At 40.3% G+C, this 24,427-nt stretch overlaps 2 protein-coding genes across 5 annotated transcripts; both read left to right on the top strand.

The window, feature by feature from the left end:
- Positions 1-954: 954 nt before the first annotated feature.
- LOC133728884 (potassium transporter 11) lies at positions 955-7,416 on the top strand. 3 transcript variants are annotated; one of them, XM_062156316.1, is made up of 10 exons: positions 955-1,329; positions 1,516-1,603; positions 1,734-2,081; positions 2,445-2,670; positions 3,151-3,396; positions 4,499-4,549; positions 4,644-4,904; positions 5,013-5,189; positions 5,435-5,689; positions 6,167-7,416. In XM_062156316.1, the coding sequence occupies exons 3-10, from the start codon at positions 1,953-1,955 to the stop codon at positions 7,201-7,203; spliced, it is 2,382 nt and encodes a 793-aa protein (XP_062012300.1). In that variant the 5' UTR covers positions 955-1,329; positions 1,516-1,603; positions 1,734-1,952; the 3' UTR covers positions 7,204-7,416. The 3 variants fall into 3 exon arrangements, with proteins under 3 accessions (XP_062012300.1, XP_062012301.1, XP_062012302.1); XM_062156317.1 differs by lacking the exon at positions 1,516-1,603; XM_062156318.1 differs by lacking the exons at positions 955-1,329; positions 1,516-1,603; positions 1,734-2,081 and having other exon boundaries at positions 2,576-2,713.
- Positions 7,417-18,265: 10,849 nt separating this feature from the next.
- On the top strand, positions 18,266-24,197 carry LOC133728885 (potassium transporter 10-like). 2 transcript variants are annotated; one of them, XM_062156321.1, is made up of 8 exons: positions 18,266-18,773; positions 18,920-19,145; positions 19,801-20,046; positions 20,964-21,014; positions 21,102-21,341; positions 21,491-21,658; positions 21,949-22,200; positions 23,121-24,197. In XM_062156321.1, exons 1-8 carry the CDS (start codon positions 18,660-18,662, stop codon positions 24,176-24,178), a joined length of 2,355 nt encoding a protein of 784 aa, XP_062012305.1. In that variant the 5' UTR covers positions 18,266-18,659; the 3' UTR covers positions 24,179-24,197. The 2 variants fall into 2 exon arrangements, with proteins under 2 accessions (XP_062012305.1, XP_062012304.1); XM_062156320.1 differs by having other exon boundaries at positions 18,267-18,773; positions 21,102-21,362.
- The last annotated feature ends 230 nt before the right edge of the window (positions 24,198-24,427 follow it).

Raw genomic sequence — 24,427 nt, 5'->3', positions numbered from 1 at the left:
TTCACCAAGCCGCTGGGTTCGAAGCAATTTTCAGCACTATTGAGCAAGTTGGGCCGGGTGTAATTAACATACACTCCAACTTGAGGGGGAGTATTGAGGAAAAGAATCCCATATGATTTGGAGTCTTCGTTATTGGGATCTTCTGTATCATCACAAGTTAATTAAAAGATTTGTATTACTATAGTTAGTCCTATAATTATGAATAGAATTAGCATCCTTGTTGTATAAAACGTTGTAAACCATTCTGAATGAATTGAAGATATCATACATTATTCACACTATCAAATCTCTTTATAAACATCACTGAGAAGTGTGCTCGACGACAATAATGCCGGGACAGATGCATGGCAGGATCCTTGAGGAAGTGATACTGAAAAGTTACCGAGACTGAAAACAACGAGATTGTTAGGTTTTTTTTGTTGTTGTTTTAGTCACCAAACCAGCGGCCAAAACTTGGTACATGAAAATGATCTATTCAAATTGCTCCAACAAAGTAGCTTTATTAACCATGCTCCATTCCTCAATTTGATCAAAACTAAAAATGATGTCCCTCACCAAGGAGGAAAGGATAAACACAGAACTTTATTCTTATGCAATATGCATGTTTGCCTAAATGCGGCTCCTTTCTTCTTCGTCTTGTTCTCGATCACGATCCCATTTAATTCTTCTGGATGGAAAAAAGTAGGGCACATGTTACATACGGTAGTGGATCTTCCACCAAATTCGACACACCCAATCAGTTCTGTGGGACCATTATTGGCCCACTACTTGAACATTAAAAACTTTATGGAATCGAATTTTACTGACAAGACCTTTCACCAGTAATTATTCCTAGTTCTTACTACCTACTAATAACCGTTAATTTACTTCTGTTTGGTATTTTCCTTCTATAAAAGGACAAATGATTAATGCCAATCAACTTCGTCAGCTTCAGATTCACCTTATTCATCAAAGTATTTATAGGAAAGAAGTGACCAAACAAAGTGAAAACCAGAACGAGTTCTTCTTCTTCTTCTCCACCTCCTATTCTCTCTCTCTCTCTCTCTCTCTCTCTCTCGTACGTAAACAGTTTGTCCTTAAAGCAACTGATAAAAGGCGCAGTGTTTCTTTTTCTGTTATTTAGCTCAAACTTTTGGGTCTCTGACTGTTATAAACAGCCAAAAACCGCCTCTGAAACCTGCAGAGAAGAATAAGAAGTCTCAAAGATTCTGTTTCAAGCCTCCCCCCACTTGGGTTTGCTGAAGAAGTACATGAGGTGCTTATTGAATCTGTGGCTAAGACCGAGTTGACCCCACTTGGGAATTGCAGTGGGAAAGCAATAATTATGAGGTCTTTGTCTTCAACTCTCAATACTTATTATCTGTGTGAGGTGTTCTGTACTCAATTGGGTCTGTGTTTTAATGGGATTTGTTTTTTTTTTTTTTTTTTGAAGATGGTGTGTTTTAGTTAAATTTCTGAATATGGGTTTGTTGGCTTGGTTGAAGTTTGAATCTTTTAGCTTTGATTGATTTTCAGCTTGTCTTGGTGGGAGTCACCAAGGTTGAAGCTTTGGTTTTGGTTCTTTCAGCTTTTGGTGGGTGTCAATTTATTGAGCTCAGCAAGGGTACACCTACAACTGATGTCAATTTCTGGATACTGTTTTGAATTGTCTTTTGTTGTTTTAAAAAGATGATCTTGACTTGGACATATGAGCCTAATCACCAGTATTTGTTCTGTTCTTCTTTGATTTTCAGGTTGTGTTGAGGGGTTTGAATTCATAGTTCAGTTGGGAATGGTTTTCAAGTGAAGGTCAAAATCTGAGGATCTGGGATTCAGTCATTTCTGAAGTGATTTCATATTGGTTCTTATAAACGTGTTCATATTACTGGATGTCAATTTGACGAGTGGGAGGAGATATCAGAGGAATAGCTTTGTGGAAATCTGCATAGTGAAGAATCATTTGAAATAGTCCAATGGATTTAGGAGGGGAGATTGGTGAAGACAGAGATACCAACAAAGGCAGTATGTGGGTTTTGGATCAGAAGCTTGATCAACCCATGGATGAGGAGGCTGGCAGGCTTAGAACTATGTACAGGGAAAAAGTACTCTCTCTTTCTCTCTCTGTGTGTGACTTTGTATGTCTATACTTATGTCAGTCTACAGGAGTACAGATATAATTCATTCAACTTAAAACAACATTTCCTCCTTGATCAATCAACATAAACCTTCAGTCTGATATGTAATCCCAATTGCAAAGGCTTTCGACTTATATACAACGACTTAAACCTGGTGAAAAGTGGTGTGCATAACTTAGGTTGTTGGAAGCGAATATGGGAATTTCTTGGTTTTAGTTGGACACAATTTAAGTGTAATACTAGTGACTGTAATACTGGTAGGCTATATGGTTAAGAACTTGCTTGATATTTTCTTGATTTCCTTTGCTGATGCAATTTTCAATTCTCCAGAAATTCTCCTCGCTATTGCTTCTTCGGTTTGCATTCCAAAGTCTTGGAGTGGTTTTTGGAGATTTAGGCACTTCCCCCTTGTATGTTTTCTACAATACATTTCCTCATGGAATTGCAGATCCTGAGGATGTGGTTGGAGCTCTTTCATTGATTATATACTCTCTTACTCTTATCCCACTCATCAAGTACGTATTTGTTGTCTGTCGGGCGAATGACAGCGGGCAAGGTAAACCAAATTGTGTATGTAGACTTGCTTCATTAAATGTCAGGTAATTATGTGGGATCATACAATAGATGGACATGTTCATGGTTACAGTTTACCAAATTCTGTATGTAGATTTGCTTCAGCACAGAAAGATTATCGTTTGATTGGATGATTCACATTTATGTCTATCTGTAGTGATAAAAGAAGTACACATGGTTAACAACTTTGGGTTATAATGTAAATTTTATTTATTAATATCAGTCATGGGAACTCAAAATTTGGCTATGCATTGCTTTTATACTTCTTGATTTCAAATAGACCATCCCTGATGTGTTTACCAAATTTCCAATTTTTGTGCGTTTCCTGAAGTTGATTAAACATACTGTGTGTCCATTTTGAAACCAAAATTTTCAAACTGCATGCCTCCAAGAGTTGTATGGTACCTTTTGTTGCTCATGAGGTACCATAAGTTTTACAGAGCTTGTGGTTTCTGTGGTGCAGGTGGAACATTTGCTCTTTATTCATTGCTCTGTCGGCATGCAAAAGTAAAAACTATTCCCAATCAGCACCGGACCGATGAAGAGCTAACAACATATAGTCGTTCTACTTTTCATGAACAATCGTATGCTGCAAAAACCAAGAAGTGGTTGGAGGGACATGCATCAAGGAAGAATGCACTTCTTCTTCTGGTCCTTGTTGGCACTTGTATGGTTATTGGAGATGGGATTCTTACACCAGCTATATCAGGTACATAATCTTTCCCACTGGAAGCATAGATCATAATCTGTGTAAGCTCTTGTGATCTCCTAATAACAATAAGGAAAAGGCTTACTACTCATATCCCACATGGCAATGTCACACCAGATGATCTATCTGCTTATTGCCTGTTTTTCTCTGATACGCATTTATTAGTTTTAATCAAAAGGCTCAATGTGGCACAACCCAGGTACATAAGAAGTATACACGGGAAAAGATTTAATGAAATGAAGGAAATTTAGAAAACGATCATGGGATATGGGGGTGAGTGTAGTTATTGACACGATTAACAGTCTCAAAATTAAGTGCTTGACTTTAAATGATCTAGGATTTCGTCCACGCAGAGAAGGAGTTATCCAAACTCCATGATTGCTCTTACCAACAAAGGGGCCATGCCAAGAAGCAAGTGCCTAAGTAAGCTCTTGTGGTCTCCTAATACAATAGGGAAAAGGCTTACTACTCATATCCCACACGGCAATGTCATGCCAGATGTAACCAATGTGACGAGATGATTAGTTTACTGCTTTTCTACATGCGTACACATACAAAACTAATGGTTCCTAATTCCTCCCAACCTAAACTCTTTTCAAAAGTTTCTATCTGAACAAAGGAATCACTTTAGTGGGGGTTTTAGAATACTGAATCTTCCTCCAAGGAAAGGAGTACAGTTCTGTCAAATAGTGCCCAATGAAGCAACTTTGCCCCGACTCTTGCTTTCAGGACAGTCTTGAGCTTGCCAATTGTTTTGGACTTCCCTTCTTACTTTGCTTCTTGCCTCATAATCTACTTGCTAGAGCTCATTGACCATGTGGTTCATGTCTAACTCCTGATCATTCATTTTCTTTTGTGGACAGCAAAGTGAGATTCCAATGGATTCTCTGTTCATATCTTTTATTATATGCATGTTGGGAGATCAACCTCTCTTGGATTTTCTCAACTTGTATCAACTCAACCCTAAGTCCCTAACATGGAGGCTTAACATGAATTATCTTTTACTACTCAACTTTACAAAAGTGACACTCATCAATATTTCATAAGTTGTTTTAGTTTTCTCAATTTCATTGTAGATGATTAACTATGCTTTCTCTTGCAGTTCTATCAGCTGCTGGGGGGATCAAAGTAAACAGCCCTAAGATGAATAATGGTACCATCGTGTTACTTGAACTAAACATTCTGGAGCTGTCATTCACTATTACTTGACTATGTCTTTTACTGACACTTTATATGTTCTGGTACAGATTATGTCATACTTGTAGCCGTTGTGATATTAGTGGGTTTGTTCAGCGTGCAGCATTATGGGACAGATAAAGTTGGTTGGCTCTTTGCTCCCATTGTGCTGCTTTGGTTTCTCTTGATCGGAGGTATTGGCATATTCAACATCTGGAAATATGACAGTAGTGTTTTGAGAGCTTTTTCACCTGTGTATATATATCGGTATTTTAAAAGGAATGGGAGAGATGGTTGGACTTCCCTTGGAGGTATTATGCTTAGTATAACAGGTAAAATTTCTGTATCCTAATTTTTCTTTCCAGCCCTCTTCAAGTTTCATTAAAATCATAGAATATCATCTATTTTGGATTCTGGTGACAAATGATGAAATACTACAGGGACAGAAGCACTCTTTGCCGACCTTGCCCATTTTCCAGTTTCAGCTGTACAGATTGCTTTTACCACAGTTGTGTTTCCTTGCCTTCTTTTAGCCTATTCTGGTCAAGCTGCCTTTCTTGTAGTACATCATGATAACAATGAAACTGTGACTCAAGCATTTTATCGTTCTATTCCAGGTATGTTCTAATATAAAAGGATGCTTATGTCATATAATGAAGAATATATTATATGAAAATCAAGAAATCATTCATCTACATGAGTGCCTAGTTACAAATTTGGGCTCTCTAAAGTTTTTTCACTGTTCCATTTTCTATTGATTCTGTACTCATAAGCCAAGAAAAATAGGGCAAATGACTAACATTATGTAATAGCAAAATACCATATTTTCCTTTCAAGATGCTAAAAGCTTCTTATATTGCAGATAGGATATATTGGCCAGTCTTCGTTGTTGCGACTCTAGCTGCCATAGTTGCAAGTCAAGCAACTATATCTGCAACTTTTTCAATAATTAAGCAGGCTCTTGCACTTGGCTGTTTTCCTAGGGTCAAAGTTGTACATACATCAAAGAAGTTCCTTGGCCAAATATATATTCCAGATATTAATTGGATCCTTATGATTCTTTGCATTGCTGTGACTGCTGGATTCAAAAATCAAAGCCAAATTGGAAATGCTTATGGTAAGTTCATTATCTCCTAAATTTTATGAAACTTAAGCAAGTCATGTTTCCTACTTCGTGCTAATAGGCTTAAGCAAATTCAATGCTTTTGTGAAGTTAAAAGAACAAAAATATGTGAAAAATTCTATAGATAATCAAGAATTGAATAAGAGGGAAATTAGGAGGTGGAAGAAGTGGCGGGGGTGGTAAACTTTTAGAGGAGAGTAGGAGACCATTATAAATTGTTCTGTTTTTATTAGTTTACCTTTCTCAAACTATTTATGTAATGCTCACTATTTGTTTGGGAGTTTATTGATTGGTTTCTGGGGAATGAACATCCAGCTAGTCTTTCACATAAGTGATGAGCAACTTCATAGCCAATAGAGAAAACTGTGTAGGTTCCTTTATCACTTTAATGTCTTCTGTGAAATCAACTGATTTTGACTCTTACTCTCACTACTCTTGCACTCAATGGCATAATATCTTATGTTATAACAGGGACGGCGGTTGTAGTGGTCATGCTGGCAACCACTTTGCTTATGACTCTAATCATGATATTGGTGTGGCGCTGCCATTGGATTATTGTCGTGATATTCACTGGTTTGTCACTGGTTGTGGAGTGCACTTACTTTTCTGCTGTACTCTTCAAGGTTGATCAAGGGGGATGGGTTCCTCTTGTGATTGCAGCTGCCTTTCTTCTCATCATGTATGTATGGCACTATGGTTCGTTGAAACGTTATGAGTTTGAAATGCACAGCAAGGTTTCAATGGCCTGGCTTCTTGGACTTGGCCCCAGTTTAGGACTGGTTCGGGTCCCTGGGGTAGGACTTGTGTATACCGAGCTTGCAAGTGGGGTGCCCCATATCTTTTCCCACTTCATCACCAACCTGCCTGCTATCCATTCTGTTGTTATCTTTGTTTGTGTGAAGTATCTTCCTGTATATACTGTCCCAGAAGAAGAAAGATTCCTTGTAAAGCGGATTGGCCCCAAGAATTTCCACATGTTCCGGTGTGTTGCAAGATATGGTTACAAAGACCTCCACAGAAAAGATGATGACTTTGAGAAAAAGCTGTTTGATAATCTTTTCATGTTTGTCCGACTGGAAGCCATGATGGAAGGGTGTTCAGACTCAGATGAGTACAGTATATATGGCCAGCAAACCGAGAAGTCAAGGGAAATCCTATTAAACAATAATGGAAACACTTCTCCGTCATTGGGGGACCTTACCATGTCAACAGTGGATGCCATTGTGCCTGTTAGATCTCCGGTGAATGCAAGCAACACTGTCTCTTCTCAGATGAGCAACCAGACTGAGATGGATGAGCTAGAATTTATCAATAATTGTAGAGACGCCGGCGTGGTGCATATACTTGGTAATACGGTAGTAAGAGCAAGGAGGGATTCCAGGTTCTACAAGAAGATTGCTGTTGATTATATATATGCATTTCTTAGAAAAGTATGCAGGGAGCACAGTGTGATCTTCAATGTCCCTCATGAGAGTCTCTTGAATGTTGGACAAATTTTCTACGTGTAAGTTCTTTATATGATTTTTTTGGTGCCATCATTATCAATAAAACTGAGATCATACCTGTATCAAACTTGTAAATGCCTCCCCCATTTTGTTGGATCTGTAAGATAGTAGCACATATATTAGGATTACAATCAAAAAGTTGAGATTTGTACTCCTGGATGGCTATGTTTTGACCTCTAGCCTTGACGGGCGGAATGTAAATTCTGGTATTCTATATGTCAACATTTTTTTTTTTTTTTTACTGAAATCAATTTATTTCTTGCAAGCTGCTCACATGAATACAGAACTGAACCTTACAGATGGATTTTGTGAGAAAAATTCTTCTGGCTAACAAAATGAAATATCCACCAGAGCAATAAATTTTACTATGATATGAGCAACCAGACTGCAGTTATGTGATTGATGGGACACTTTTGTGACATGAATTCGTGCAAGAAGCCTCCTGATTTCCGAAATAAGAATCCCTTTCGGAGCATGAAGAGTACGTATGCTTGTTTATTCACTACTGAAAATGGGACTAGCAAGCTCAATCCCGTTTTAAGAGCAAAGAGCTCAGATTTCTCATAATTAAGCTCCCTCATTATTACGGATCACGTCATTGACACTACTCTTGGCACTTCTGTAGCGCATCAACATTTGATTTATAATTCGCTGATGGAATTGGAGGCTGAATTTGAGTAGTTCAGTACAGAGCGGTGTTAATGACTGCCTTACCTTCCCAACAAAAACAGGCACATTGTAGAAGATTATTCGGTTGAACTAGAGAGGTAGAAACAAGGTACAAATGTTCACGGCCTAGAAAGTGAAACAAAATATGTGATTTCGTACAAACCAAATTTATATCCAAGCTTCCATACCAAGAGGAAGAAGAAGAAGAAGAAGAAGAAGAAGAAGAAAGGGTTCTGGGTGCGGAACTGGTTCTTAGACAAAGAATGAAATTGAGACCAACCCCATAAACACATATAAAGCCTATACTAAAATGTTTTGTACTCGTTTCATTGCTATACCTATTTCAAGTAGGAGTGCCCTTAATGTGATCATTATCCAATCTTCATCCGGTTCAGTTCTTTAAATATATGTCAAGGAACAAGACGTACATCAGAATGGTCTTTACAGGAACATTGCCAAGAACGAAAACAGATGCTTCTTAATTGATAAGAAACAAAGCATGACCATTTTTCAGCAAGTCCAAACTCGTTTTCAAACTTGGCTATAAAATCATCATAGTACTTGCGGAAAAATCTTCCTCACTCATACCATCTGGTTTCCTATTCATGGTATACACTGTCTGAGAGTATTGACTCATCCCATTCTGTGCTGAGACCACATGTGAGAACAAGGAGAGCATGTCATATCTCGGTTGAGATCAAGTACATTCTGTTTGATCGACGGTCGATCATTTCAGTTTGCATGAAGGGCCATGAGAGTCAAAGACTGCTTCCACCTCTTCCTTCCAGATTTCGTTGAGATTCTCTTCCTCGCAGGTATTATTTTTGGAGAATTTGCCCTCCATCTCCTTCAAAACCCTAAGCCAACAAAAATAAATGTCAATTTACCCAAATTTGAGCTACACTAATCCCACTTACCCAAGCATCTTATGAGATTGCCTATTTACCCAATAAATCACATATTTATTTATTTATGGGATAATTTTGCCCTTTCTCTTTTTGTCACTGAGAGAGAGAGAGAGAGAGAGAGAGAGAGAGAGAGAGAGAGAGAGAGAGAGAGAGAGAGAGAGAGAGAGAGAGAGAGAGAGAGAGAGAGAGAGAGAGAGAGAGAGAGAGAGAGAGAGAGAGAGAGAGAGAGAGAGAGAGAGAGAGAGAGGTCATCAGAGACTTCACCGGACTTCGGTCATCGGCTGCCGGAATCCCGTCACCAGAGATCGGAGTCCCGCGTCTAGTTTTATTACCCCCCAATAATACCCAATAACCTTTATTGGCCCCCAATAAAAATTTATTGGGTTTTATTGGGGGTTAATAAAAGTCTTTGGTGACCTCTGGCAACTTTCGGACCGGTGACCGAAGTTCAAAATCCGGTGTCTAGTTTTATTGCCCCCCCCCCCCCAATAATACCTAATAAACTTTTATTGCCCCCCAATAAATTATTATTGCTCTCCAATAAAAATTTATTGGTTTTTATTAGGGGGTAATAAAAGTCTCCGACGACCTATTAGATCTTCGACGACCAGTGATCGGTCATTGGAGTCTGCGACCTGTGATTGGACTTCGGCATCCTATTTTATTGCCCACCAATAAAAAATTATTGGGTTTTATTGGGGGGTAATAAAAGTCTCCGGTGATCACTTTGGGAACCTCTGTATCGGTGACCGGAGTCTGGCGTCCCCCCCCCCCCCCCAAATAATACCCAATAATTTTTTTATTGCCCCTAGTAAAAATTTATTGGATTTTATTAGGGGTAATAAAAGTCTCAAGTGACCTCTTTGGGAACCTCCAACCGGGGATAGGGGACAGGAGTCTGGCTGCCCGTGACCAGAGTCCGGTGAAATCTCCAATGACTTTTTAATTATTTGAAGGGCAAACTTGTCTTTTTATCTTTAAATTGGATAAGTGAGTACACAAATCTTTTAGTGGAGTAAGTGGGTATTTGTTGGGCCCAAATTGGGTAAATAGTCAAGAGCCATTTGATTCCACTTTTACCCTTAAACCAAATTCACGGGTATATTCAACCTGTGCGGGGCGAAGCTAGAGAGTTTCCAGTTCAGTCCCTCGAACTGCATAGTCGCGTCGCTATTCTACACGCAATGGTTGAATGCGCTCGAAGCTCTTGTCTGGCTCTGAGAGTCGCGGCTCGACCAGGTTCACAAATTCATGCCCAAGCTTGACGCCAATTTCTCCATGCCGTCGAATCGCATGGAGCTCGGGGATAGCTTGAAAGCCTTGTTCGCGGACCGAATTAAGCACTTGGATCAAAGACAAGGAAGTGCAAACGAAGGTGACTCATCAAGAGTAAAAGATGACAGCAGATGAAGGAGCAGAACAGGCAGCTGTTGTGAGATCACATATCCATCTCTCCACTGAGGCTTACAAAATTATATGATAACTTCATGTTCCCATGTCCACCTTAAGGAGAAAGAAGGAGCAATTCTAGTACTGAATTGAGTACTTATGTCCATTTTACCCAATCAAAGCACTTTTTACTTACGACTTACCAAACACTCAAAAATTGCTTTTCTTTTTCAGAGCACTTTTAAAAACAGTTTACCAAACACCTCAGTTGCTTCTTCTCAAAGCAATATCAGAAGTGTTTCCTCTCACAACAACATAAGAAGTACTTCTTCTCACAGCACAGCAATCCTAAACTGGGCTTTAATCCACTTATGTAAATCAATATCAACCCAAAACCTTCACCAATGTGTGTATCTCAACTAGATTAGTAGGTGTTAGATCGATAAAGGTACTGAAAGAGATACTTCATGCTTCAATGTAATCTCTAAACCTTCTCAATTGCTACAACTCATGAAACCAACCAATGGAACAATATCTGAATCACCACTGTACCCAAACCCGAACATGAAGAAGCCAGAGTTGAGATCTTCCAATTCCGCGAAAAAATCCAGCGGCTCATGACGTTGCCACCAGAGAACGCCAACTCTTTCACGGCACTTCTGGAACTTCCACTAACCCAAGCCATGGAGCTCCTCCACCTCTCGCCGGAGTCCTAAGCTAATGCAGCTCCCTGAACTATTGTTTTGTAAAGTGTGGAGGTCGAAGACGTCTCAACTTCTTTGGAATTCTGTTGATGAAACTCGTAGTCTGAGGACGATAGAGATGGGGATAGAAGGCCAGTGACGAGAGAGAGAGAGAGAGGATGTCATGAGTTGTAATTTTTAGTCTTTTTAAGGTATGCTATTAGGAGATGGAGTGATTTAACATAAAATATTTTGTGTGACCTAATCTAACATATCACATGTTGTCAAGGCGGAAGGAAGTTGTGGGTTCGAGCCCCGTCAGTATAGATGACCTTAATTATCATTATCCTTTTTTTGTAGACAAATATGGTTTTGTAGACAAAGCTTTATTATTGTTATTTTTTATAATTAAATTGATATCATTAAAAATCAATAGCCAAAAGCTACAGTTTACATACACTTAAACAAGAATATCTAACACCCATGGGTTTTTGTCGGAGGGGTCGTGATCCCGGTTCGGTCAGTTTCGATCCTGCTGGACTCGTGATGGAGGATCAGATCGTGCTGTTACCGGCGGTAACTGGTCCTTGCGATGGGTCTCTTGGATCGCCGGCGCCGCCTGGAGTTTCAATCGACGGTGGTGTGGGGCTGTGAGAACCCAGAACGAGGACGGGGTTGTTCCATGATGATGCAGATCGACGGTGGGGCTCGGGAAGACGATGGTCAGCGGCGTGGATCGCGTCTACGGGAGTCGGCGGTATGGATCAGCTGGAACACTGTCGGAAGGTGACGGACGACGAGGGAATGGAAGAAGATGGTGGATTGGGCCCGAATCAGGCTGCTGGGCTTGGAGCAAGCTTCCTTGGTGGACTACCCCTGTTGGGCCGCGAACTGTTGGGCTAGGGTTTTGCCCTAGTGCATTGCTATTTGGGCTAGGGTTTAGGCCCTTGGCCCAATCCTATATTTTTACCTTTTTTGTCTAATTACACTAAGTTCCCTTGTATTTGGAACCTAACAACCCTATGTGGTAGGGGTCTATATTCTATGTCTCCATTTTATCCATAGTTTATAGGCTCACTTTAAATTAGTGAGCGGTTAGTTCGAATATAGGTGGTCTATTTCTATGTATTGTAGTAGTTTTGCTACAACTTCTTGTTTTGTCTAGTTAAAGGCAGCAGAAGGATATGTAATGGCCATCTTAGCATGCGTCAATGAAATCCACATTCCCTTCAAAAAGAAAAAACAAGAATTTCAACCAAAAAATTTGGAAAAACCTTAACTAAGCAAATGAAACTCATTCAAGTCTAAGAGACAATAGTATTTAAGCAACCTTAAACAAGTAAAGACGACCTCGCCTCCTAAGAAAAACAAATCACTACTTCTGAAAACAAGAACCCAAAAATCACAAATTCACGAGATGCATAGAACCAATTATAGTGATTCCATGTGACTTGGCAGAAGAATAGTACTATAAAAAGATGAGAGAAGCTTATATATAAGAGTTTGTTTTCTGCAGTTTACTCATCTTTCTGTATGGATATATATCCATAGTTTCTTTAATCGTGTGCTCGTTAGAAAAGGCAGGGAAGGAGAGAGACGCAGAGTCAAGATGGTAAAAGAGTCCTCGATATTCACAAATAAAACAACCTCAATCTCAAGAGTTAAGATGATCAAACTCTACCATTAGAGCAAGTTCACCCGTTGGGTCACCGGGTCACCTACTATTCACTGCTTTTTAATGTATATTTTCATTCTCTGAGTCACGAAATACACTGTGCTCGTGACCTAGGATACGAAATACACTGTGCAGGTCACCATGGTGACTCAAAACACTGTACCGGGTGACTCAGGGCACGAAATACACTGTGCTCGTGACTCAGGGCACGAAATTAACACTAAAAAGTAGTGAATAGTAGGTGACCTGGTGACCCAACGGGTGAACTTGCCCTCAGAGGGAAAATAGAAATATCAAATTACCTTGCGAAAAGTCTCTCATGATTACCGATAATTGCATCACTAACACCATGCTTGGCTTTTGGTGGAACTTGGAAGCCACCCCAATTCTGTCCAGATGTATGTCCCATGACTCCCATCTAGAGCGGTGGAAAAACACAAACTCTGCCGTACTCGGTGAAGTGAGAGGAGCCATGTGATACTGGTAACTATCAATGCATGCTTGACAGTTGACACCAATCCGTCTGCCGGATAATAATATATATATATATATATATGTTAAAGATAATCAATCTTCCTCAATCACTACCTATTGATATGCCTATAATGCTGTGCATCAATCTAGGATCAGTTTTGATATTGTTATAAATATAGACAGCTATAGCCTATATTGCAGTGCATCAATCTAGGATCAGTTTTGATATTGTTTTAAATAGAGTTATTACAGCATTGCAAAATAGATGCTGCTTCTCCTATATATTGTAAACTTTTTAATGTACAAATCAAGGAAATACAATTCTAACATGGTATCAGTAGTCTAAGGTGTCCAACTTACCTCCTTTGTTTTTCCTGTGTCTATCCTCCTTCCCCTCTCACCCTACCTGTCTTCATGGCCTCTTCCTCATCCAACCCTCCCTCCCAAAACACTGCTCAGTTCACCAAACTTTCCGAAACAAATTATCTTGTATGGCTTCGTCAGCTGAAACCATATCTTCATGGTGCGAAACTCTGGGGCTATATAGATGGGTCTATCCCTGAACCTTCTGCCACCATAACACAACCTGCTAGTGATGGCAAATCTGCTGCAATTATTCCCAATCCTGAGCTAGACACCTGGTTCACTACCGATCAGCAAATTGTCAGCATCCTCACCACTTCCCTTTCTGAAAATGTGGCCCGCCTCACCATTGGCTTCGATACATCTAAAGGGATATGGGACTGCCTCGCTCGCCATTTCTCTCAAAAATCTGTTGCCAGTGCCACAAGCCTCAAACTCCAACTCTTTGATCTTCAAAAGGGTTCTCAATCTGTTGATGCCTACCTCCAACAAGCCAAATCAATTGCTGATTCCCTCGCCTCTATTAATCAACCTGTCCCTGATTCTGATCTAGTTGTGGCCACACTTCATGGACTTGGACCAGATTACCTCATGCTTCGTACTGCCCTTGCTCAATCATCCTCTCTTCCAGATTTCTCTGAACTCCGAGCCCGGATCCTCGCTTTTGAGGCTCAGCAAACCCGATCTCCGGATTCTACTCCTGCCTCAGCCTTGTTTCACCATGGGTCGAACTCCGCTGCACCCCATGACACTGCTGCACCACCCCGTGGCCCTCCTCCTCGCCGCGACGGCCGCCGCCCCTCATATGGCGGGCGCAACAACCAGCGCTACCGCCGTGGTGGTGGTGGTGCCCGTTCCCAGTTCCACAATAATGCGTTTCAACAACATCCAAATTCCTCTCCATGGTCAGCTCGCCCATGGTCCAATGGGCTTCTTGGCCCGGGCCCTCAATGGTGTTTTAATTGCAACACTAATCAGCATGCCTTGAATCAGTGTCCGCATCGTTTTTCCGGCCCTTCCACTGCTCCTCCATTTGCGGGTGCGCACTTTCTTGGTGAACCAAATTGGTATCCCGATACTGGTGCTACCCATCACATGACAGCCATGCCTCTCCAAAATTCGCAGCCTTATGGTGGTCCACACAATGTGTATATGGGTAACGGTGATTCAATGCCGGTTTCCCATTCTGGTACCCTTCCTTTTCTCTTGGGCAATTCTAAATTCTTCCTTCAAAATGTCTTACGGATTCCCTCAATTCGTAAAAATTTATTGTCCGTCGCCCGTTTCACTAAAGATAATCTTGTCTATTTTCTTTTTGCTCCTGACTTTTATCAAATTCGTTGCTTACGCACTGGTTGTCTATTGTTTCAGGGCCCCTGTAAAGATGGCCTCTACCCCCTTCTTCTTTCATCTGTTCCCACCATTCCTCAAGCTCTTGCTACCGTTCACTCCTCCCTTTGGCATAATCGGTTGGGTCACCCTTCTTCTTCGGTCTTGGCTAGATTAGGATCAACTATTGGTTCTACTGTTTCTTCTAAAGAATTCTGTAATAATTGTGCGCTGAGTAAATCGCGTCAATTACCTTTCTTTTTAAATAATGATCCTGCTACCTCTCTTTTCCATATAATTCATAGTGATGTGTGGATGTCTCCCACATTGTCAGTTAGTGGCTTTCGATACTATGTCCTATTTACGGATGAATATTCTCGTTTTACTTGGGTCTATCCTATGCGCCGTAAAAATGAGGTTTTAACTCACTTTCAGTCCTTGGTTGTCATGATACAAAATCACTTCCACAGTTCCATCAAATTTTTACAAAGTGATAATGGCACGGAATACGTAAATAATGCATTTTCTCATTATTGCCAATCTCTCGGCATTCAGCAACGTTTTTCCTGTCCTCATACGCCTCAACAAAATGGCCTTGCTGAGCGCAAACATCAACATATAGCCACAATGACCCGCACTCTTCTACTCACATCAGGGGTTCCTCAAAATCTTTGGGTAGAGGCTGTCCTCACCTCAATCTATCTTATCAATCTCCTTCCTACACCGGTCTTAAATTGGTCAACACCTCATACTCGTCTCTATGATAGCCCTCCATCCTATTCTTCTCTTCGTGTTTTTGGGTGTTCCTGTTTCCCTTACCTTGGTCCGTATGTCTCAAACAAGTTATCAAGTCGTAGTATAGAATGTGTCTTCCTTGGTTACAGTCCGAATCATAAAGGCTATCGGTGTCTCAATCCACAAACCGGTCGAGTCTATGTGTCACGTCATGTTTTATTTAACGAAAACAGTTTTCCTTTCAAAGATTTGCAGGTACAATCTTATGTTCCACCTGGTCCACTTGATTTGGTCTCATTATCTACTTCCGCACCTACGAAGGCTCACCTCCCCAGCTCATTGACTTTTCCAACAGACACCTGCGCAGCCCATCCTCTTACTCTCCCATCAGTTCCACCGTCGTTCAGTAGCTCTCCTTCCTCACAACCAATACTACAGCGCCCCATCCCTTCCGCTCGGGAATCTCCATCCACCACCGACGACTTGCCAGTCACCACCGGTGCCGCCGCAGTCACGCCTCCGGCCTCACCACCGCCCGCCCGTGTTCCCCTCCTCCAGTACTCCCGCCGTCGCCCCGCGACTGTGCCGATCTCCCCTCCCTCTCCGACTGCCGGGTCCCCGGACGCTGGGTCGATCTCTCCTCCCCCTTCGCCACTGTCTCCTGCACCCTCGTCTCCTCTCCCTGCTTCGCCACCAGCAAACCCAGCCCAATCTCCTCCGGTCACTCCTTCACCGGTCACGGATCCTCCATCAGTCACAGATCCTCCCCCGGTCCCGGCCCCTCCACCGGCCCCCGCGTCGTCACATCAAATGGTTACTAGACTTCGGGATGGTATTGTCAAACCCCGAGCCCTGACAGATGGTACAGTACGGTACCCGATTCCTCGTGCTCTCCTTCACTTGGTTGATATTGTTGAACCTACTTGCTACTCTCAGGCCTCTCAGAAACCTGAATGGCGTGCTGCCATGACTGAGGAGATAAATGCCTTGTTGAAGAACAACACGTGGACTCTAGTGCCCGCTTCTTCTTCCCAGAATACAGTGGGTTGCAAATGGGTTTTTCGAGTCAAGCGAAAGTCTGACGGCTCAGTTGAGCGGTACAAAGCTCGTCTTGTCGCCAAGGGCTTCCATCAACAACACGGTATTGATTATGCTGAAACTTTTAGTCCCGTCATTAAGCCTGCAACTATTCGTACAGTCATTACCATTGCTGTGTCTCGTGGTTGGTCGCTTCGGCAATTAGATGTTAAAAATGCTTTTCTTCATGGTTTTCTTGACGAGGATGTGTATATGGTTCAGCCCCCTGGTTTTGTTGATAAATCTCGTCCTCGTCATGTCTGCAAACTGAACAAAGCCCTTTATGGCTTGAAACAAGCACCTCGTGCTTGGTTCCAGCGCATGAGCACCTTTCTTCTTTCTGTTGGGTTTTCTCAGAGTCTTGCCGATTCCTCTTTGTTTATCTATCGTCATGGCCTGCATCAGATATATTTTCTCCTCTATGTAGATGACATTATAGTTACGGGTAGCGATGATCATCTGCTTCAATCTTTCATTGATACACTTGGCCGTGGTTTTGACATTAAGGATCTCGGTCCTTTGCATTATTTTTTGGGATTACAGGTTACTAAACACTCTCATGGGCTGCATATTAATCAGATTAAGTATGCTCATGATCTTCTCTCTAAACATGACCTTTTGCTTAGCAAGCCTGTTAGTACACCTATGTCCGCAAAGTCTGATCTTCACTCTACTACTGGGGCTGTCTTAGAAAATCCTACACTGTATCGTGAGCTTGTTGGGTCCTTGCAGTATCTCACAATCACCCGCCCTGACATAGCTTTTGCTGTTAACCTGGTCTCCCAATTTATGAGTCAGCCTCGTGTTCACCAACTCGTCGCTGTCAAACGTATTCTTCGTTACGTCAAAGGGTCTCTTGGTCATGGGTTGCTGTTCACTCCTCAACAGCAACCAGTCCATCTTTCAGCTTACTCTGATGCTGATTGGGCTGGTTGTCCAGAGTCTCGGCGGTCTACGTCTGGCTATCTTGTTTATCTTGGTTCCAATCTCATCTCTTGGTGTTCTAAAAAGCAGCCTACAGTAGCTCGTTCAAGTGCTGAGTCTGAATATAGAGCTCTTGCTCATGCTAGTGCTGAAACCACATGGTTGGGTTATTTATTGTCTGAGCTTGGTGCCAATATTCATTTTCCCATTTCACTGCATTGTGATAATCTAAGCACCACATATATGGCTTCCAATCCGGTGTTCCATGCCCGCACCAAGCACATTGAGCTTGACTACCACTATGTGCGTGAAAAGGTTGCTCGTGGAAGTCACAGAGTTTGCTTCATTCCTTCCAAAGACCAGCCAGCTGACTTACTCACAAAGCCGCTTCCCAAGCCCCGTCATCTTCTTTTCAGCAGCAAACTTGTCCGTCCAGGCCTGTCAAGTTTGAGGGGGGATGTTAAAGATAATCAATCTTCCTCAATCACTACCTATTGATATGCCTATAATGCTGTGCATCAATCTAGGATCAGTTTTGATATTGTTATAAATATAGACAGCTATAGCCTATATTGCAGTGCATCAATCTAGGATCAGTTTTGATATTGTTTTAAATAGAGTTATTACAGCATTGCAAAATAGATGCTGCTTCTCCTATATATTGTAAACTTTTTAATGTACAAATCAAGGAAATACAATTCTAACAATATATATCAATGTTCGTGTCATGTAATAGCCTGTCCAAATCCGTTAACTTCATATCCTATATATTTTGTTGTCCGTCCATTTCAAACAACTATATATATGCGCATTGCAGGAAATGTGGTGGCGGGATCAGGTCATAGAACACACCACCACGTATATGAATGATGTGGTTTGCATTAGAGAGAACAACAGCTTGCATTATACCAAAAAAGAAAAAAAGGAATTACAGAAGGAAAGAGCTGCAAAAGGCGGAAGAGTAGGACACCCAGAATAGAAAGAGAGGTGTAAGCTTCACAATATACCCAAAGACCATCATCAACTCCTCTATTGCCCTCCCGAAAAACAATGAGACTAACACAACTCCATCCACAAACACTTGCCCCAACTCACTCGCATACACAAAGCAAATTCTGGGGTCTCAGAACAAGGCCCAAAAAAAAAAAAAAACAAAAAACAAAAAACAAATTTTGGAGATGAATTTGTAAAGGGAAGAAGAAGAAGAAGAAGAATTAGCTGAGCTGCAAAATAATGGCTGCACAGGAAGACCCTGATAAAAAAGGTGGTGTCTGGGTTTTGGACCAGCAACTTGATCAGCCCATTGATGTGGAGGCCAAGAAGGTCAAAGAAACGAACATTCACAAGGTAGTTTACTCTAAAATGTTACAAATCATATTTTGTTTGGTACCCACTTCATGTTTTTGTAAAGAGTAATTGAATATGTGCAAAAGAACGAATCTTGGTCTTGATTGGTGATCATTGGCTTTTTTAATTTTTATGTTTCTTACCAGAACTGTTCATCAATGATGCTTCTGCAACTTGCATTTCAAAGCCTTGGTGTGGTCTATGGAGACTTGGGCACATCTCCTTTATATGTATTCTATAATATATTTCCTGATGGGGTTGATGACAAAGAGGATGTTATTGGAGCTTTATCTGTGATTATATGGTCTCTTACTTTCGTTCCACTTCTGAAGTATGTCTTTATTGTCTGTAGAGCAAATGACAATGGTCAAGGTAACTCATCTCAAGTTCTCAACCCATTGAAGTTACTTATTGTAGTTCTATATAATCAATGTTTAAAGCTCTCATTACCTTGAATGTTGTGGTTAGATAATTAATTTACAAATGGGGAGTAAGACAATATAGGCCATCAGGTGTTGCATACTTAACAGTTTATATTAACTTCCAGTTTCTTTGAGAAGCTAAGCTTTGATTTTGATTTTTTATAGGCACCGTTTACGGGACAATGGTCTGTAGTCATTTATGTGCATCATTTTATGCAGATGCACCAAAACAGAGTGAATGAATGCTGATAAGAATTTTTGCGAGATTGTAAAGTAGGTCAGATAAATATTTTGAAAGGAATGACGTTCATTGTTTCTTTCAAAATGTGGAGGGTCGTCTTCTCATGTTTGATCCATTTCAACATCTTTTCCCCTTATAATCTAACCGCCATTCCACTAATAGTTTACTCTATGACAGCATAGAAGCAGTTAGAGAAGGGAAATTACTATTTGAAATTATAGGTGTACAAAAAGTAAATCTTGGTGTAAGAAGAGTTCCATATAAAATGCAAAGTGTGCTATCTACCCTCTCAATGAGGCAAACTTCTTATGGGATTCTGGTGAGACACCTAGTTTTTGTAAACTTATCCTCCTCATGTTTCCAGGCGGAACATTTGCTCTTTATTCATTACTTTGTCGACATGCAAAAATAAAGAGTGTTCCTAACCAAGACGTAACTGATGAGGAGGTAACAACATTTAGTCGTTCTACATTTGGTGAGAAATCATTTGCAGCAAGAATCAAGAGAGGGTTGGAGAAACATGAATTCTTGCAGAACATGCTTCTTATCCTTGTGCTGATCGGCTCTTGCATGGTGATTGGGGATGGGATTTTGACTCCAGCCATATCAGGTATAAATCTTCATGTTATAGTATCATTCTTTTGTCTATCCTAGGTTGTCACGAATAATCTGCTTAAAATCACAGATCCTTTCAATTAATGGTATGTGAGTAGGTTAGAACAAAAAAGTAGAAGAGATGGTGCGAGTGGTAAAATGAAATTAGAAAAGTGATGGTATAAGCTGTTAGAGCTTAGCGTGTTAATGAGAACAGATTTCTGCATCTTGTAGAATAACAGTGCACTTCCACTGTTGGAGATCAAGCAAGTTGTACATATATAATCAAATACATAATTGCCATATATAAAAGAGGGTTATATAGGTATTTGGTTTAAAACAGCAGCCATGCAAGGTTTAATGTTCTATTGGGTTATTTCAAATGTCAGACTGGAAGCCTTGGTTAGGGAGCTTCTTGCAATGGAAATTATCCCTCATTCTTGTAGCTTCTCTCTTTCTATTGATCTACTTGTGTTTTTATTTTTTATTTTGAAAAAAAAAAAAAAAAACTAGTTTTAAACAATTTATCTGGACATTAGATTACCACCATTCTAATCTTGTTGAAGCCTCCAGTTAAGGGCTTGATTCTGGTTTCTGAGTTCAAACATATGGTAGAATTTGAACTAATATAATTGATATATAGAGGGCCTGATTCTAGAAGAATTACACTTGGTTAAATTGGTCTGATGCCAAGATGAAAGATTGAAAAACGTCAAAAACTATTATACTGTTAACAAGGTTTTTAAGTAGCTGACTATTTTTTTTCATCACTGAATCTTTTGTTACTTCTATCATGATCCGTATATGCCAATTAAGCGAGCCCCTTTCAAAAGAATCTTACATCTCCTCTTGAATGAAGCTTTTGTTACTATAATGATCAATGTTTCAGTAATGTGGATGCGGTTATATTGCTTAACCATACTATCTTTGCAGTTCTTTCAGCTGTTGGTGGGATGAATGTGCATCACAAGGGGATTAGTAAGGGTACATATTTTCAATTTCATAGTCATGTTTGCGACTCAATCTATGCCTTTCTCCAAATCTAACTTTACGTGCACTTTTGTTATATAGAAATGGTCGTGCTCTTTGCTGTTGCCATACTGGTACTTTTGTTTATCATGCAACAATATGGCACAGGCAAAGTTTGGTGGCTGTTTGCACCAATAGTACTTCTTTGGCTTCTCTTAATTGGAGGAATTGGCATCTTCAACATTAAGAAGTATGATAGTAGCATTTTAAAAGCCTTTTCACCAGTGTATATGTATCGATATTTTAAGAGGAGAGGTCGACCTGGGTGGGAGTCTCTAGGAGGTATTATGCTTAGTATAAACGGTACAAGTTCTCTTATGCTCTTATGGCATCCCTTCTCCTTGTTTTGATAAATATTAGTTTATTCCAAAAATGCAAGCAAGTTGATGACATTAGTCTTTTAATACTTTACAGTTTGTGAACCATTACAGGCACGGAAACACTTTTCGCTGACCTAAACCATTTCCCAGTCCTGTCCATACAGATTGCTTTTACGGTAGTTGTATTTCCTTGCCTTCTTTTAGCATACTGTGGTCAAGCTGCGTACCTCATGAAAAATTCCAACAATATGGACCGTGCTTTTTATCAGTCTGTTCCAGGTTTGTTTCATCTATGAAGTATAAATATAACATAAACACTAAAAGAAAACTAAAATGTGTTGCAGATTTTGGGTGTAGGAGCCAATTCTGTTACTTTTGTAATAGTTGGATGAGATATTAACACCATGTAGAATTTAAAAGTAACTTTGAAAATTATACATGATGAATTTCATGCGATGAAAAGTCTGTTGCTCAAGAAACTCCTTAAATTTTAAATACATTTTCACAGTGGCGTGGGGCATATTCATTATAATTTGTTACTGACAGATGCCAATTGATAATATTTGCAGACACTATATATTGGCCTGTGTATGGCATTGCAATTGCAGCTGCTATAGTTGCAAGTCAGTCCACCATAACAGCAACTTTTTCACTAATTAAGCAGGCCCTTTCACTTGGCTGCTTCCCAAGAGTCAAAGTTATATATACTTCAAGGCACCGCCACCAGATATATATTCCAGATGTTAATTGGATTCTTATGATCCTCTGCATTTCTGTGACAGCTGGATTTAACCAAAAAACCCAGATTGGAAATGCTGCTGGTAAGTTTATCTTCCTTTGAATGTTATGAATCGTATTCAATCTGTCTTCTTTGAAATTGCTATACCATGTCTCATAGGAGAGTATTGTGATTCCTTCAGCTGCTTCAGCATTTAATTTACTTTCCAGAGACTGTCCAAGCACTATGGACCAACCTTTATACATCTTGAGGGCCCAATATTATGGCCAAACATATCTAACATGATGCCAGGTGTATCTTCTCTGCATGCATGCGTGCACAGCTAGTGCCATAAATATTCAGAAATTTTTTTGGGTACAGAAAGTTTTATGAAAGGCCATATCAGTGTGTACAACTGACTTGGAAAGTGATCTTGCATGGTTTGTATATTTTGATAATAAGCTTCTACTGAAGTTTTCTTAATATGTATAGCATTGGTGATAAAAGAATTTTCCTCCTCCTATCATACCATGTTCTCATCTTGAGGAATCCCCCAATAAAAACTCAAAAACATATACCATTGATAGCTTAAATTATAACCTTTTCAATGAGTTGCACTTTCATCCTTTGCCTTCTTTTGTATGTTCAAACTTTATCAAGTATTTATACATTTAAACCTATATAGCTACTTTATTTATCAATTTAAATAGCTGTTTCTTTTGCACATATACTGGGGGCTGAATTCCCAGACTGATATCAATCAATAGTCCTTGATGATGAGGTGGATTTATACATAATCGTTCTTAGTTTCTTCCTTTTTCTGCCAATTTATTTGTTTTCCATCTGTTTTGAGTTACTACTGTTCTGCCTCAGTAGGTTTTTAATTAATGTAGAGCATCTGTGTACCTGGTAGAGTTCTTGTCAAACTTCTTTGTTTTGACAGTTGCTTGACATAGATCATTTGAAGATTCCTGGGTGGAATGAAGATTAAATCAAACTAACAGATATTACATGTTGCAACAGGGACGGCAGTTGTTATAGTCATGTTGGTCACCACTTTTCTTATGACTTTGGTGATGATATTAGTGTGGCGCGTACATTGGATTTTTGTCCTCCTCTTCACCAGCTTATCATTACTGGTGGAGGGCCCTTACCTATCTGCTGTACTCCTTAAGGTTGATGAAGGTGGTTGGGCGCCTCTTGTGATTGCAACAGCTTTCTTTATCGTGATGTATGTTTGGAATTACGGTACTGTAAGGCGATATGACATTGAAATGCATAGTAAGGTGTCAATGGCTTGGATTATTGGACTTGGTCCGAGTTTAGGACTGGTTCGCGTACCTGGCATAGTACTAGTGTATTCTGAGCTTGCTAGTGGAGTACCCCGCATCTTCTCTCACTTTATAACCAACCTGCCTGCCATCCATTCAGTTGTCATATTTGTCTGCGTGAAGTACCTCCCTGTCTGCACAGTCCCTGAGGAAGAGCGGTTCTTTGTAAAGCGGATCGGACCTAATAATTTCCACATGTTCCGTTGTTTTGTGAGATATGGCTACAAAGATGACCACAGGAAAGATGATGATTTTGAGGAAAAGCTCTTTGACAGCCTTTTCATGTTTATCCGGCTTGAGTCCCTAATGGAAGCGTCTTCTGATACTGATGATGTGTCTAGTATACTTGACCAGCAAGCTTTCGAATCAAGAGAAATCCCGTTTGACAACAACGTTAGTATACCTTTCTCCAATGCAGACCTCACAATTTCATCCGTGGAGACAATGACAATAACGGCGGAGGATGTGTCATTGAATGCAAGTCGTGCATTGACGATGTCACACCGGACAAGCATCAATGCCGAGATTGAGATGAATGAGATAGAATTCTTGCACAACTGTAAAGATGCAGGGGTAGTTCACATGATGGGAAACACCATAGTAAGAGCTAGGAGGGATTCTAATTTTGTGAAGCGGATAGTTATAGATTATCTGTATTCATTTCTTAGGAAGATATGCAGGGGAAACAGTGTATTGTTCTTCGTTCCTCAAGAGAGCCTCTTGAATGTTGGACAGATACTCTATGTATAAAATGTTGACTCTTACCAAATCATGTTTGTGCTGACTCCAAATTAAAAATCGGAACTTGGCAAAGACTACTTTTGCTCTAGCCACAATAAACAGAAGAAAAAGAAAAAAAAATCACACGAAACTTACGAGTCGATCAAAATGACCTCTTGCGCATGTTTAGTGTAGAAGTATAGTCGTTGCAGCGCTGAACATTATAACAGCCGGAGTGTGGTTGTCTTATTAAGGTGAAGCGCACGAAGCTAGCTCCTA

Source organism: Rosa rugosa, chromosome 2 (assembly GCF_958449725.1).
Source record: "Rosa rugosa chromosome 2, drRosRugo1.1, whole genome shotgun sequence".
In the NCBI taxonomy this organism is placed as follows: domain Eukaryota; kingdom Viridiplantae; phylum Streptophyta; class Magnoliopsida; order Rosales; family Rosaceae; genus Rosa; species Rosa rugosa.
Note: the sequence above shows the minus strand (reverse complement) of the source record. Positions and strands in the feature narration are given on the sequence as shown.